Source organism: Antechinus flavipes, chromosome 1 (genome assembly GCF_016432865.1).
Source record: "Antechinus flavipes isolate AdamAnt ecotype Samford, QLD, Australia chromosome 1, AdamAnt_v2, whole genome shotgun sequence".
NCBI classification, from domain to species: Eukaryota; Metazoa; Chordata; class Mammalia; order Dasyuromorphia; family Dasyuridae; genus Antechinus; species Antechinus flavipes.
The window spans coordinates 663,010,812-663,025,960 of NC_067398.1; the positions used below are offsets into that span (position 1 = coordinate 663,010,812).

Genomic DNA, 15,149 nt, shown 5'->3' on the forward strand with positions numbered 1-15,149 from the left:
GAAAGATGAATGTTAGGGTTAGAAGAAAGAGAGAAAGGAATAAAGGAAGAAACTTTCTTCTATAAACAAAAGAGAACCAGTGAAACTTTTTGGAAAGAGGAGTGATCTCATCACAGAAATGTAAAGGATGATTATTGAACACTAGTGAAGAAGATAGATTAAAGAGGAAGTGAGAAAACCAGGGAGGAAGATCTGACAATTTTAAGTGAGTTGAGATGAGGGACTGAACTCATGAGGACCCAAATGAGGAACCATATGTAAGAGATATCACTGAGGTAGAAAAGATGGGACATAGCAACTGATTAGAGCAATAGAAGGAGGGAAGGACTAGAAAAAAGTCAAGGAAATATCAAAAATTATACCAATATGTAGCTAATGACCTTTGGGAAAAAGAAGATTTTTGAATGATTACCTTTGGAGATTATAAATCCAGATTTGAGTTTGTCAAAACGTGTACTGAAATTAAATTGTAATGTGGTCCTACAGTGAGATAAGTTCCCATATTAGGATGATTGTGGTAAATCAGAGCTTAAGGCAATACAGAATGCCAAAAGTAAGAAAAAAGTGATTTTAAAAATATAAAATCAGTTGAAAATGCATTTGACTGAATTGCTATTCAGTTACTAGTAATAAATTCTGTTTAAGGAGAGGCAGCTGGGTTTCATAGTGGAAAGCACAGGAATCAGGAGGACCCAAGTTCAAATCCAGCCTTCGGCATTTACTAGCTGTGTGATCCTGGACAAGTCCCTTAACCCCGATTGCCTCCAAAAATAAATTAAGCCAAGGTTGACTGAAAGATTGGTGTTATCTTTAATAGACAGAGAGAATTTATGGAGAGAGAGAAAATGACATATCGAATTTGAAGTGCTGGCAGGATGTCCAGGGAGAGATATCCCAGAGAAGTTAAAAATATGGAAATGGCGTTTTGGGGAGGGGATAGAGTCATGTCCTCAGAATGGATTCCCAGAGAAGACTATGAAGAGATAAGAGGGTCTGTAACTAGGGAGGGGTAGCCGGGGCTTTGCTCCAGGTGCAAGTCCGGCTGTTCAGGGGTTTGACATTGACTCGGGTCTGGCTGAGGAGATGTCCTCCCCCATTGATAATAATGGTCCTTTATACACAAGTGCTCCCACAGAAGGAAAAAAAAAAATCACAAACCCACATGATCTAGCCTCGACTGTGTGGGGAGAAAGGACATCCACTCATCTTGTGTTCTCCCCAGCCCTCAAAAAAATCCACTCAAAGACATTTTTCATCTCGCTTCATCAGTGGGGGCTGCCCCAGGCACGAGCACCCCCGGACTTGTGTTTGGGGAATAGGAGAGGAGAATAAAGAATGAATAAAGGAGAGATGATCAATCAGGATCAGAGAACCATGAGAGCAGAGCATGATGGAAGCCAGTGGACCATCCAGTGCTGACGAGAAGTCAAGGAGAATGGGACAGAGAAAGAGAACCTCTGGGAAAGCAGAGGGGATGTAACATGGACTGTGAGGGGCAGCGGGGTAGGAGGCAGGGCCAAAGCAGAGGCGGAGTATAAGACCCTCTTTGTCAGAGCTGAAGGAGCTTCCCCCTGCCAGCTCTGACCTTCCGTGTCCTCAGGGTCATCCAAGCATTGATGTTCTGGGTTCTCAGGTTTTCTAAAGCTAAACTCACGCCTGTCCAAGGGGACACAAGACCTGGGGAGAGGATCAGCCACGGGCCTGGGCCCTTTATTCCCTCAGGAGCACACAAACACCAGCTTCTCCTCCCTGTCTGTTTTTGTCGACAAGATCCGGAGGGAGGCTGTCCCAGGAGGCCGGGGGGAAATGCATTTCCTGGCTATGAGCTGTAGTTGAGAAACTCGATGCTTCCCCCGGGATTCAGCTGGTGCCTGGGGTCCAGACTCCCTGCCTGCTGTGCCAGTGCCTGGCACTGAAAGCTCCAGGGGCATCCAAGGAAGAGAATGAGTTGGGCGTCATGTCCCCATCCCAAAGAACCCCTTCCAACCCCCCACCCCAAACAAGCCCTTGATTGAGCTCTCACTCTATGTAACTGTCTCATGTCTCTCAAAAACATACACATATGTGTTCCATGCACATGGGTGTGCTTGTCTTTTCTGAGGGGTTGGTGGGGACATTTCCCCCAGCACCCCTTCATGGAGCCATCATAGAGCTCTGACATGCCTTATATGTATTTTGTTTTTGGTTTTCTCTTTTTTGAATAATAGCTTTTTATTTTCAAAATACATAGAAAGATAGTTTTCACATTCACCCTTGCAAAACCACAATCCAAATTTTTCTCCCTCCCTTCTCCCACCTCCTCTAGATAGCAAGTAATCCAGTATGGGTTAAACGTGTGCAATTCTTCTATACATATTTTCACATTTATCATGCTGCACAAGAAAAAATTAGATAAAAAGGGGGGAAATGAGAAAAAAAAAGCAAGCAAACAACAAAAAAGGTGAAAATATAATGCCGCGATCCACACTCAGTCCCCTCAGTGTTCTCTCTGGATGGCTCTCTCCATCACGAGTCTATTGGGATCAACCTGAATGCCTTCTCTGTTGAAAAGATCCAAGTCCATCACAATTGATCACATAGTCTTGGTGTTGCCGTGTATAATGATCTCCTGGTGCTGCTCATTTCACTCAGTTCCTGTAAGTCTCCCCAGGCCTCTCTGAAATCAGCCTGCCCGTTATTTCTTATAGAACAATAATATTCCATAACGTTCATGTACCATAATTTATTCATGCCTGTTACATACACACCTGCATGTGCATGAGGGAACACAGCCAGGTGGGCTACAGAAACATGGGAGGGAGCCATGATTCTCCTCATCCTCCGAGAGTGTGAAAGCATTCCCGAGATCTGCTAAGGATAACTAAGGCCTGAGAACACAAAAGTGAGATCTTGGAAGGAGCCTAGCCCTGTCGGAGCTGGGAGGGACCCAAGAACACAGAATGTCGGGGTTAGAAGGGAACTTAGAACATGGAGCACAGAATGTCAGAGCTGGGAGGGACCTCATTTCCTAGTCAGGGAAAATGAGACCCACAGAACTGGGGGAGCAGAAAGAAACCTTAGAGACCATCAGACCCAGCCTACACTTGAACCTCCTTTCCAACACACACATATGTATAACATATATATACACATGTATGCAGAACATTTAATATCTATATTAATAATTAATTTTGATGCTAATAATAATTGATAATCAATATGTTACCATTAGTTGATAATTATGTTAATTGATGATGTTAATATATTAACAATACGATATATATACTATTTAAGCCAGAGCTTTTGCTTGCAGAACTGCCTGAGGCAGCCCTTTCTCCCACATTAGCCCCCAGCTAATTGCCAGACATCCAGTCTGAACCCGCCTCTGCAGCTCCCTAGGAGCGTAGATCTAGAGCTGGAAAGTATCTTCCAAATCTTTTAGTCCAAGCCCCTCCCCATTTTACGGATGAGGAAACTGAGGTCCAAAGGGGAGAAAGGACTCGCGCCCGGTCACACCGAGAGTAGTGGCAGTCAGGCAGGATTTGAACCCTGTGCTCTGCCCCGAGGGGCCGATTCCTCAGATACACAACGGACTTTTGCACAAGGCTTGCCTCGGGTACCCCAGCCAGGCAGTGGGAGAAGCGGGCCTGCACACCGGGTCTCCTGGCCCGGGTCCGAAGCTCTGCCCCGTACTCCCAGGATCTTGAGGCGGGCGTTGGGGGGAGAGTTAACACTTTCTTTTTCCGAGAAGGAACCGACTCCCCATCTCCCAGAAGCCCTCGGCCTCCCGCGGACCTCGGGCTGAGCTGCGGCGGGGCGGCGAGCCCGGGATGCGCCCCTGGGCGCGCGCCCATCCGGCAGCCCGCGGGACCCATTCCTCCCCTCCGTTGCAGGTTTTCATCGCCCAGACGGTCCTGCAGAGCCCCCCTGTGATGCTCCCCAGCGGCCAGCTGCCGCGGCCCACGGAACGCCTGCTCCTCATCTACCTGCGCGTGGCCACCTGGAACCAGATCCTGGACCCCTGGGTCTACATCCTTTTCCGCAGGGCCGTGCTGAAGCGCATCTATCCTCGGCTGACGGTCCGGCGCTCCATCCCCAATCTGGATCCCGCCATTTCCCGCACTCTGCAGCCCAAGAGCACCCGGGAGCCGCCGCTCCCCTAACCGGGCACCGAACGTCCCTCGGTGGCCGGAGCCGGCGCCCAGACCAGCCGCATTCAGGCTTAGCAAAGTGAAGCGGACGCTGCATTGTGGACATGTGCCCCGGGGGGGAGCGGGGCGGGGCGGGGGGCGGGGTCAGAGGAAGGGTCCCGGGCCCCTGGTGACCTGTGCTCGCCCCCACACGCCGCCCCTCCAGATGATTAAACTCCCTCCCTCGCTCACCCTCCCGAGTCTCCTCAAGTCTTGCCTGATCAGGCCATGTGTGTGCCTGGGGCAGTAAGCACCTTAGCTCTGTAACTAGCCCCTGCTCTGAATGGAAGGAAAAGAAGGGCAGACTCTGAAGACCCTGGCAGCTGGGTGGGCCAGATCCAAGGTGGGGGGATCGGGGTCACAGAGGCAAGGCTGGAAAGGGACTTGGACTAGAACAGAGAAGCGGGAGCTGGATTCCTGTGCCCAGGACTGTCCCCCAGTGAATGGCAGGCAGGGGCAGAACCGGAACCCCAAACCGGAGTTCTCTCCCTTTTTTCCCCAGGGAAAGACTCTAGAAAGTACACACCCATACCTACACCCTCCCTACCCTCAGCTCCCACCGGCCTTCTTCCTGTAGCCAGTAAGGACACATCCAGACATAGGAATTGCTTTTAATCTCCACATGCCTTGAGGTACAGGCAGAAGGGGGGCCTAGATGCTCCTCTCCCCAGTTCTGGAGCCCCTTATGGGTCTCTGAGCCAAAGACTCAGCAGAGGCCAGAGCTAGAGGAAAGTGAACTCCCTGTTTCCATCTGGTCTCCCCGTCTCCTCTTGATTCCGATGTCTCCTCCTGGGCCCTGGCCCCAGCTCCCTGGGACCCAGGCATTCTGGGTAAGAGGGACAGAACCACTTTGAGGAGGGGTCTGTGATAAACCACCCTGACTAGGAAGGGACCCCTGAGGAGTAGGAGTGGCTCCCCGGATCCCAGAGCGAGGTTTGGGGGGCCCTGAAGGAGGATAGAGGGGAGGAGCCCGGGTAAGGGGGATGGGGACCAAGGGATTGTGTGGGGAACTGGGCCGGGGTCTGGTGCCCACGCTGGAGGGGCTTTGTCTAGCTTGCAGCTGAGGGCTGGGGTCTTGAGCCAACTTCAGAGGGCTGATGACTTGATCTGGCTTTTGGGGTCCAGAGCTCTGAGCCTGTTTGGGAGATGGCATCTGGGGTTCAGTGGTCACAGCTAACTTCTGGGGATTCTGTTCCCTCGCTTGCTTTGGGGGATCAGAGGGCTGTGCTGATTTCTGGGAGTCTGGGGTATCAACTAGCTTCTGAGGGCCAGGACACTGAACCTGTTTTGTTGGGTCAGAGAGCAGGGCCAGCTTTTGTGGGCTAGAGAATTGAGCCTGCTTTGGGGGGCCAGAGGGCTGAGCTTGTTTGGGGGAATCAGAGAGCTGAGCCGGTTTCTGGTCCTGTTTTTGGTCAGTAGACTGGGCTAACTTCTGAGGGCTAGAGCAATGAGCATATGTTAAGGGGTCAGAGAGTTGGTTTGGCTTTGGGGAGCCAGAGAATTGAGCCTGTTTTGGGGAGCCAGAGAGCTGAGCTGCCCTAGTTTGCTTGGAGGGATCAGAAAGCTGAACCGCTTTCTGGAGGGTGGAATGCTGGTCCTGTTTTAGATCAGAAAACTGGGCTGGCTTCTGAGGGCCAAAACACTGAGCATGTTTTGGAGGGTCAGAGAGCTGAACCAACTTCTGGGAACCAAAGAATTGAACCTGTATTGGGGGGTCAGAAGTTTCAATCAATTTCTGGTGAGCGGAAGTCGGGATCTGTTTTGGAAGATCAGAAGACAGAGCTGGCTTCTGAAGGCCAGGATATTGAGCATGTTTTGGGGGGTCAGAGAGCAAGACTGGCTTCTGAAGGTCTGAGAAGTGAACTTGTTTTGAGGAACCAGAGGACTGAGTAGGCTTTTGGGGGCCAGAGAACTGAACCTGTTTTGGGGGGCCAGAGGGCTGAGCCAATTTTTGGGAAGCAGATTGTGAGACCTGATTTAGAAGATCAGAAGACTGGGCTGACTTCTGTGAGCCAGGGCACTGAGAATATTTTGGGGGGTCAGAGAGCAGGGAAGGCTTCTGGGAGCCAGAGAATTGAACCTGTATTGGAGGGTCCAAAGGCTGAGCCAACTTCTGGGGAGCAGAGTGCTGGGATTCTTTTAGAGACTCAGAAACCTGGGCTGGTTTCTGGGGGCCAGATAACTGAGCTTGTTTTGAGGAATCAGTAGTCTGAGCCAACTTTGAAGGAGCAGAGTATTGGGTCTGCTTGGGGGTATCAGCAGGCTGAGCCAATTTCTGGGAACCATTGAATTGAACCTGTACTGGGGAGTCAGAGGGCTGAGCCAATTTCTGGGGGCCAGAGAATTGAGCCTGTTTGGGGGGATCAGAATGCAGAGCAGTTTTCACCAGACCAGAAAATTGAACCTGTTTTGAAATATCAGAGGACTGGGCCACTTTTGGGGGGCCAGAAAACTGATCCTGTTTTGGGAGGTCAGAAAGATGAGTCAACTTCTGGGGAGCAGAGTTCTGAGCCTGTTTGGGAGGGTCGGAAGACTGGGCTGACTTCTGGGGGTCAGAGAACTGAATTTGTTTTGGGGGATCAGAAGATTGAGCTGGTTTCAGCAAGTCAGAGAACTGAACTTGTTTTGGGGAGTCATAAGTCTGGTTTAACTTCTGGGGACCAGATAATTGAGTTTGTTTTGAGAAATTAGTAGATTGGGCCAACTTTGGTGGGGTAGAGGGCTGGGTCTGTTTGTGGGATTCATCTGACTGGCCTAATTTATAGGGATCTAGGGTATTTTCCAATTTCTGAGGATGAGAGCATTGAGCCTGTTTTGGGGAGTCAGAGGTCTGAGCTGGCTTCTGGAAGCTAGAGAACTGAACCTGTTTGGGGGAATCAGAACACTGAGCCTTTTGGGAAGGTTCAGAAGATTGGCCCACACTCTGAGGCACAGAGCACTGAGCCTGTTTGGGGGAGTCAGAAGCTCGGCTCTGTTTTGAGGCCCCTGCGGGCAGGGCGGTCTCCTGGGGGCCAGAGGATGGGGACTGTTTGGGGCTATCAGAAGGTTGGGCTGGTTTCTGAGGACCAGAACCCTGAGCCTGTTTGGGGGGCTCAGCAGGCTGCACCATCTTCTGGGGACAGGTTCCCCGGGCTAACTTTGGGGAGTGAGAGCCTTGAGCAGACTTCTGGGAGCCAGGACCCTGCGCTTGTCTGGGGGGTGCAGAGGCCTGGGGCGGCTTCTGGGAGCCGGGGATCTGGGCCTGGGAAGCAGAGGGCTGGGCTGGCTTTCGGTGGCCAGAGCACTGAGCTTGTCTGGGGGGCTCAGAAGGCTGGCCTGGCTTCTGGGGGCCGCCCGGAGGCAGAGCTGGCTTGTGGGGAGCAGCTTTCAGAGCCTGGGTTGGTGCCTGGGGCTGGGGGGCTGAGCTGGGTGTCTTGGGCCGCGGCCTCCCGGGCGGGGGCCGGGCAGAGCATTCTGGGCCTCCCTGGGCGGCTGGGCCCTGGGCCAGAGACCTGCCTAGCCGCAGGCTTCCTTGGCCTCTCCTATCGCTGCCCACACTTCCACCACAAATTCGTCGGGGAAGGCAAACTCGCCCAAGACGGAGTCCAAGCCTCGCGCAAACTCCTGAGCGCTCTGAGTTTCTTTGGACGTCTCCACCAGAGTTGAGGCTGAGGTAAAGGAGAGTGAGGTGAGCCTGGAGCCGCCAGTCCCCGCTCCCATCCTCCTGGCGTTCTCCTGGCCCACTCTGCGTCCTGTTTCCCTAACTCTAGTCCTTCATGTCCATCCAACACCCTCCCACCCTAGATGCACCTTCCCCTGGCCTTCCTTTCCCTAGCACCAACCTTCTGGGCTCCTTCCATTCCTCCTTCCCCAATGTCTCCCCTTCCCCCTCTCTATCCTCCCCACTTACTCCCTTCCTATTTTCTGCTGGTCCCCAGATCCAGTGGTCTCTCCCCCCCATCCCGTGTCTCCCCCTCCTCCTCCCCACTTGCTCCCTTCCTATTTTCTGCTGGTCCCCAGATCCAGTGGTCTCTCCCCCCCATCCCGTGTCTCCCCCTCCTCCTCCCCACTTGCTCCCTATTTTCTGCTGGTCCCCAGATCCAGTGGTCTCTCCCCCCCATCCTGTGTCTCCCCCTCCTCCTCCCTATTCTCCCCACTTACTCCCTATTTTCTGCTGGTCCCCCAGATCCAGTGGTCTCTCCCCACCCCGATCCCGTATCTCCCACAGCCCTGCCCCTCCCCAGGGTCCCCACAGGCTTACCCTGGCCCCTTACCCAGGTCTGGGTCCCGGATGCCCATGTAACTCTCCAGCAGGTCATCCACCCTTCGGGCAGCCTCCTCCTCAAACTCACTGGGCTGGGGCAGGAGGGAGGGAGGGTCAAAGATTTGGCCCCTGGCTCAGCAAGGTGGGGAGCGCCATAATCCTCAGATCCGACTGCCTGCCCTTCCCTCCCCACTCAGCATGCACCGCACTGGGGTCCCTCGGGGACTCCCAGGAACCTGGGCTCCTCGTTCTCCCCCTCCTCACCCCACTCACCACCTCCTCCACTGTGGCAGAACCCCGGGCCCGAAGGCGAAGCGTCTCCCTGCCGCTGGTCACCTTCCCCTCCCCAGGGCACTTGCTGCTTCGTGTCCTCTGGCCAATCATATCTAGGAGAAATCATGTGGGAAAGAGTCAGGGGAGCAAGATTCTCAAAGTGGAGCTTGTGCGGGGGCTTTGGGAGTGCCTGCCCCGGAAGGGCAAGTCTAGAAGCCCTGTGGGCAAGCACAGAGTGGCTCCAGGTCCCGTCCCTCCCAGAGCAGAGAGCCTTCTCCCCCAAATAGCTCTAGGAGCTGCACTGGTTCCAGGGACTAACTATATGTAGGGTAAGAAAAGTGCCCAGGGTTTCATCACCAGACAATCGGGCCTTTGCAATAACAGCCAACCACCAAGGAGGCCGGGTCAGGATCTACCCCACAGGGAAGACTCCAAACTCGTCCTTCCTCCCCAAACCCCTCCTCGGCTGCCCCCAGGGCAAGGCTGCTTCCTTCCCGGCTCTCCCTCCCTCCCTCCCCTGCTCACCGAAGGCCCTTTTGGGCTGCACCAGCCTCAGGGTGAAGGGCTGGGCCTTGGGCAGCTCCCGGAGCATCTTGGCCACCTCGTAGTGCCGGCAGCCCACGATGGTCTGGTCGTTGATGGCCTCTATGCTGTCGCCCACACAGACCGCCTCGATCCGATTGATGATGCTTCCTTCCTTGATCCTCTGTGGGGAAGACAGGGGCGAGAGCCTCAGTACCAGCTCCCCCTCCCATTCACCTCCGACCCCATCCTTCGCCTGGCCACCAGGAGCAGTTCCAGAGCCCAGTTCTGTTCTAGGAATCAGTATCCCCCACCCTGACCACAGGGTGTAGAGGATGAAGGAGGTTTCAGGGAGTGGGGCAGGTCTCGGAACAGCAGGACTGAAAGGACCCCTGGAATATAACATACAGTGTTGGAGTAGAAAGAAGCCTTAGCTCAGAAAATCTCAGCAGTGGAACATGTCTCTCTCCACTCTCTCCCAACCCCTCGCTCAGTGATCTCTAAACACTCGTAGTAGCTAAGCACATTTCCCCAGAGACTTAGGGGCTTGAAGCACTCAGAGAAGAAGCTCATCTGCCTTGAAAATAACATTTTTCACTTCCTGGCTGTGTGACCCTGGGCAAGTCACTTAGCCCTAACTGCCTCAGGAAAAAAAGAAAAGAACATTTTTCAGCATGTTACGTGACCACGTGTATCTCCATAGAAAAGAGCACTTATTGGTTGAGAACATACATCTCTCTGAGCACAAGGGACCCCTAAGCATTCTTGGTAGTCAGGTATATCTCTTTAGGGATAAGGATTCCAGTAGATCTCTATAGATCATAGAGGGATCGTTACATTTGCACGTCTTTCCCTCTAAGAAGGATCTCAAAGTCAATTTAGTTCCCAATCTTCTGGCCAAATCACTCTTAGGATTGTGAAGGCTAAGGACAAGATTTCCTTCTGTTTTTGCCTCTTTCCCAGATTTCAATGCATGGGGACCAGGTCTCTCCTTTCTCTCCCTATGGTAACCATTTCAAAACTCCCTCTTCTAAAACTCTTCTACCGTTCTAATTCTGTTCCCTCTAAAAGGTCTCAAAGCTCGGGAGAAAAGGGAAGCCATCCTCTTGCTTTGGATTCCAAAGCTCATCTATCCCTAATAGAATGCAAAAGCTTTGAAGACAGAAACTGTCATTTTTGTTTTTTAGTCTTTAGTACTTAAAACAGTATCTGGAACATAGTAGATGCTCAATAATATTGGTTGACACTGGAGATAAATAAAGAACCAAGGATTATGATGAAAGTAAATGACAATAATAATAATTTTAAAAAGAACTGGGTTCTGGATAGATTTCACAGAGCCCCTGAACTAGGATAAGAGGGAAAATACGTGTTTATTTTTTACTCTAATTGAAATTTAGCATTTCTTTCAATTATTTAAAAATATTGCTCTGAGAAGAGGGCTGTCAAGTGGTTTGCTGGAGGAAAGATGTTTGCACAATACACTCAAGTTTAATTTGCATCGTTAACATTTTTTCTCTCATTTTAAAAAATATGGGTAATCCAACAGAGCAAGAAATTAAGCATTGATTTGTAACATTTGTGAATTTCTGAGGTGTAAGTATTCCTATTGAAAATTTAACAATTACCTGATTAGGGTTGGTTCCAGTATACTCCTGGTACAGGCTTCATTATTTTGCCAAAATGACCCAGAAAAAAAATTGGTTAGGACCCTTGATTTAGAGGAAATGTCCAGAAAGAGTCCCAGACCTGTGGTAACACTTAGCAAATGGATCCAGGCTTTTTGGGGGGAGAGTGAAGAGCAGTTTTAGAGGCCAATGAGATAATTTCACACCTATTCTAGGAATCGGTATCTCACACCCTGACCACATGGTATAAGGGGGTGAAACTGAAAGGGGGGAAGAGGTTTCAGGGAGCGGGGTGGGTGTCATACTCAGAATGTCAGAACTGAAAGAGCTCTTGGAATAAAACATAAAATGTTGCAGTAGAAAGAAGCCTTTGCTCAGAAAACATACTCAGAATATCAGAACCGAAAGAGCTCTTGGAATATAAAATAAAATATTGCAGTAGAAAGAAGCCTTTCCTCAGAAAACGGAAAGGGCTTTTAGGAACTGTCCAGGCCGAGCTCTCCATCGAGAAGCCCATTTACCCATGGGTCCAGAAAGGGAAAGGCATTTATTTGCCCAAGCTCACCCACACACCCACTTCTCCTGCTCTTCCCATTGTCCAATAGCCCGATACCTTGATGAAGGCATAGCCTGCCCCGTTGTCTGTGATGGTGAGTCCCAGGGCATCCTCGGTCTTTGTGACCTCTACTTCCTTGGTCTCACCGCGCACATGGGCAAAGATAAAGTCCTCCAGCCCAATCTGGCCCCCCAGCAGCTTCTGCATGTCCACTTTGTGGCTGTTGAGAGTGCAAAACAGAATCTGCCTCCCCACGAGGGGGAGGAAGCCCCATGGTTACTGGGAGAACTCGGGCCTTCCTCCCCAGCCGGTCCCACCCCGGAGCGACCCAGAAGCTTGGAATCCAGTTCCGTCAGGAGGCCGCAGGGGCCTGACATTCTCTGGGCCTCTCCCTTCTCCCAGAACAGAGTCCTCGGCACACAGATGGAACCGAGAAAGAACCTTCCACATCCTTAGAACATTCGGTCTCTCGAGGCCCTTCCCTGTTCTCTGAAGCTCTGACATCCCATGTTCTAAGACCCCCCTGCCCTGACATTCTATCTGCCCGGAGCTCCTCCACTTCTGACATTCTACGCCGTCGAGTCCTTTCTGGACGCTCTGGGTTCTCGTGTCCCTCCCGGCTCTGACTGTCCGCGTCCTGAATTCTTTCCAGCTGATATCCTACGTTTTGTTCTCCAAGGCCCCTCCAGCTCTCGTGTTCTAGGATTTCAGGAGTCCAAGCCATCCCCTCCTCGGGAGATGGAGCAGACATTTTCATTTCCATTTAACGGATGGAAAAAATAACGCCCAGACAAAGGACAAGTCTCCAGTAGTCACACAGCAAGCCAGCTGCAGAGCCGGCTGATTCTGGGCCACAAAGCTCTGGGTCTCCAAGAAATTGAAAGAACAATATTAAGGAATTACTATTCCTCCCCGCGATGGCCTTTGCTGCCCCTTAGAGTGTCCGATACTTCCGAAGCCCCTCTCCACATCGAGGCTCTCCCCATTATTTTCTGACCGTGCAGGATTACCAAGATGAAGACCCAGTAGTGGCTAAATGTTTAGGGCCTGGAGAAAGGAGCCCCGCATTCAAATCTGGCCCTTAGCTGTGTCACAGGCCAGCATAAACTGTTTCCTCTGTTGTAAAGTAAAATAATCCTGGCCCCTAGCTCCCAGGGCTGTTGTGAGGATCCGTGAGATAACATTTGTAAAAGGGTGAGGAATTAACACAAGGCCCGCCTCACACCGGTGACACATTAATAAATACTGCCTCTTTCTGTCACTTAAGGAGTTTTCTTTGCTTCGAGTTCCCTTGCCTTCCTTCTGAATCAACACCATCTATTTGCACTGGGTCACGGGATGGCAGATTTAGGGGGCTGCTCATTTCACAGGTGAGAGGTCAATGATAACAGAAGAGGAAAAAGAAGGCGGCCTCTGGACTAGACTCTGGAAAGGGCTCCCGTGGCCTGGAGCGTTGGGAGCCGGAGGCAGGGAAAGGGGGCAGTGGGTGCCGGGCTTAGGTTGTGGAGGCAGCAGCAGGAGGGCACAACGTGGGGGCCAAGGGAGAACCGCAGGGCTTTGCGCACAGTAGGTGCTTCGGGAGTCTGCAGAATTGCTCTGAATCGAGTCTCTGACCTTACAGAGTCAGGCAGACCGGGCCAGAAGAGTTGCGGTTTTGATATGATGATGGACAAGGATCAGGAAAAGTTTATAGCAAATAAAGTCTCGAGGCTAATTACAAAGTCTCCACATTGGCTGGGGGGAGGGTGGAAAGTACAGTTTCTGCATGGCCTCCAGTGCCCAGACACTCCCCTCCTCTTCCTCACAGCCCAGGCTTCTGAGGTCCTCCTGCCGACTTGGTCCAGGATCCATCTGCCAGCGCCCCCGCGGCTCTTTCCTTTCTAGATCTCTCCTGAGATCACCGCAGCCTCGGATCTGGTGACAGGCCGTCCTCCCCCCTGACTCAGAGCTGAAACTGTGGCCCCCCTCTCCAGGGAGGTGCCCTGGCTCCCCTGTGGCCCGGAGAGGTCAGCCCCTGGAAGCTGGGCATCCACAGGGAGCTCCGAGCCGTTCCCCTCGGGAAGAACAAGAGCTGCCCGGGCTCCCTGAGGGGGAGAGCCCCGGACCTGCGGGGAGACCTGGACTTCGCTGGTGGGAGAATGGGAATAAGAGGGACCTGGAGTGGTGACTACCTGCGCTCACTAGCTGTGTGACCCTGAGCAAGTCACACTTTTCTGTTTGCCTCAGTTTCCTCCTCTGTAAAATAAGCTGGAGAAGGAAAAGGCAAACCCTACAGTGTCCCTGCCAAGAGAACCCCCAAACGAGTCATGCCGTCCCATGGCCTCCCAGGGCTGTGGGAGGATCAATCAGCCGGGATGAGCCCATCCTTATTGTTAGTTATTGGTTGTCAAAGCACTTTCTTTCCCTTCCTGATCTCTCTGAGCAAACTAACTCTGGGAGGTGGGAGTACATCAAAGATTCAGAAGTGGAGGGGACCCAGCAGATTAATTAAGGGCCCACAGCCAGGTTAAGGGACAGAAATCAACTGACCAACAAACATTTATCAATCACTGACGATGTGGGAGGTGCTCCGTCAGAATATAAATACAATGAATGAAATTCTCTCTCCACATAAAGAGCTTACAAATTAACTCTTTTTGGTTACTATCCCATTTAACAGATGAGAAAACTGAGAATATAAATACAATGAATAAAATTATCTCTCCACATAAAGAGTTTACAATCTAACTCGTTTTTTTGCTACTATCCCATTTAACAGATGAGAAAACTGAGAATATAAATACAATGAATGAAATTCTCTCTCCACATAAAGAGCTTATCTAACTCGGTTTTCCTTACCATCCCATTTAACAGCTGAGAAAACTGAGGGTGGGAGAGAAATGACTGCTCCCAGGGTCAGGGTTAGCAGGCTCCCAAGGCCCGTCTGCTTTCCCCTGCGCACGCCCCGGGACGAGGTCCTGGCTCTCCCACACCGCGGACCCGCCGCCCGGGGAGGGATCCAGGGGCCGGGTCGCGGATCGGCTCACCTCGGTGGGGGAGATGCCGAAGGCTTCGGCGATCTTGGCGTACAGCTCCCGGACGTTGGTGAAGCCTTCGATCTTGCCCGTGGGGCTGCCGTGAGCCAGCTGGGTGTGGAACACCAGTCGGGGCCGGATGCGAGGGGCGCTGGGGACCGGGGCTGCCTGCTCGGCCGGTGAGGGAGGGGGCGGCCGGGGCGCAGAGGGCTGGGCCCCCTGTGCCTCCCGGGCCCCTGCGCTCTCCATGGGCTTGCCCAGCCACGCAGGGGGCCCCAAGCGTCCGACGGCGCCGGCCGGATCCGGCCTGCTTCCTTCCCCCCCTTCCCCCAGCCGCCCCGCCTCCTCCTGCTGACAGCCGAGCTCTGGCCTGTAACACAAGCCCAGGGGACAGCGGCGGACACAGGGAACTTGATCCTGGTCCCAGGTAACCGACACCTAGGGAGGGAGGAGTCAGCGAAGGCTCAGGGGGTGGGGAGGGGGGCCCAGGTGTCCCTGCTCAGCCCAGCTGCTCCCTCTCCTGGGCTTTGACAGTTGGTACCCAAGGGGGAAGGAGCATCCAACGGGTCCTCTGCGCTCTCCACACCGGAATCACTGTCCATGGAGAGGCCGCCCGGAGCAGCCTCCTTGGGAAGGAGGCAGAGGCCCAGCCTTCTCTCAGGGCCCTGAAGCCGGGCAGCCCTCTGCCTTCCCCCCTTCCCTTCCCTGCCCCCTCCCCCTCCCCCCCCACGGGGATGGTTTCCC

The 15,149-nt window shown here is 52.7% G+C and overlaps 2 protein-coding genes across 3 annotated transcripts in view; one reads left to right on the top strand and one right to left on the bottom strand.

Moving 5' to 3' along the window:
• The window catches only part of TBXA2R (thromboxane A2 receptor), a 41,874-nt gene extending 37,514 nt beyond the window's left edge, over positions 1-4,360 (top strand). Inside the window, exon 3 of the mRNA XM_051971973.1 lies at positions 3,873-4,360. Within this exon, the coding sequence (XP_051827933.1) occupies positions 3,873-4,142 (270 nt within the window). The 3' untranslated portion in view covers positions 4,143-4,360. The remainder of the gene's footprint in view (positions 1-3,872) is intronic.
• A 404-nt stretch (positions 4,361-4,764) lies between these two features.
• Positions 4,765-14,743, bottom strand: GIPC3 (GIPC PDZ domain containing family member 3). 2 transcript variants are annotated; one of them, XM_051971971.1, is made up of 6 exons: positions 14,418-14,703; positions 11,449-11,634; positions 9,211-9,391; positions 8,686-8,798; positions 8,410-8,504; positions 4,765-7,816 (listed from the first exon to the last, which is right to left on the bottom strand). In XM_051971971.1, the coding sequence occupies exons 1-6, from the start codon at positions 14,652-14,654 to the stop codon at positions 4,876-4,878; spliced, it is 3,753 nt and encodes a 1,250-aa protein (XP_051827931.1). In that variant the 5' UTR covers positions 14,655-14,703; the 3' UTR covers positions 4,765-4,875. The 2 variants fall into 2 exon arrangements, with proteins under 2 accessions (XP_051827931.1, XP_051827932.1); XM_051971972.1 differs by having other exon boundaries at positions 7,564-7,816; positions 8,423-8,504; positions 14,418-14,743.
• Positions 14,744-15,149: the final 406 nt, after the last annotated feature.

Bases quoted from the DNA above. Each gene is read 5' to 3' on its own strand.
- GIPC3 (XM_051971971.1), bottom strand. From the start codon at position 14,654: ATGGAGAGCGCAGGGGCCCGGGAGGCACAGGGGGCCCAGCCCTCTGCG. The intron at 9,392-11,448 runs GTATCGGGCTAT...TCTTCCCCACAG, and splicing joins CAGGCTATGCCTTCATCAAG to AGGATCAAGGAAGGAAGCAT. The intron at 7,817-8,409 runs GTAAGCCTGTGG...CCTTTACCTCAG, and splicing joins GACCTGGGTAAGGGGCCAGG to CCTCAACTCTGGTGGAGACG.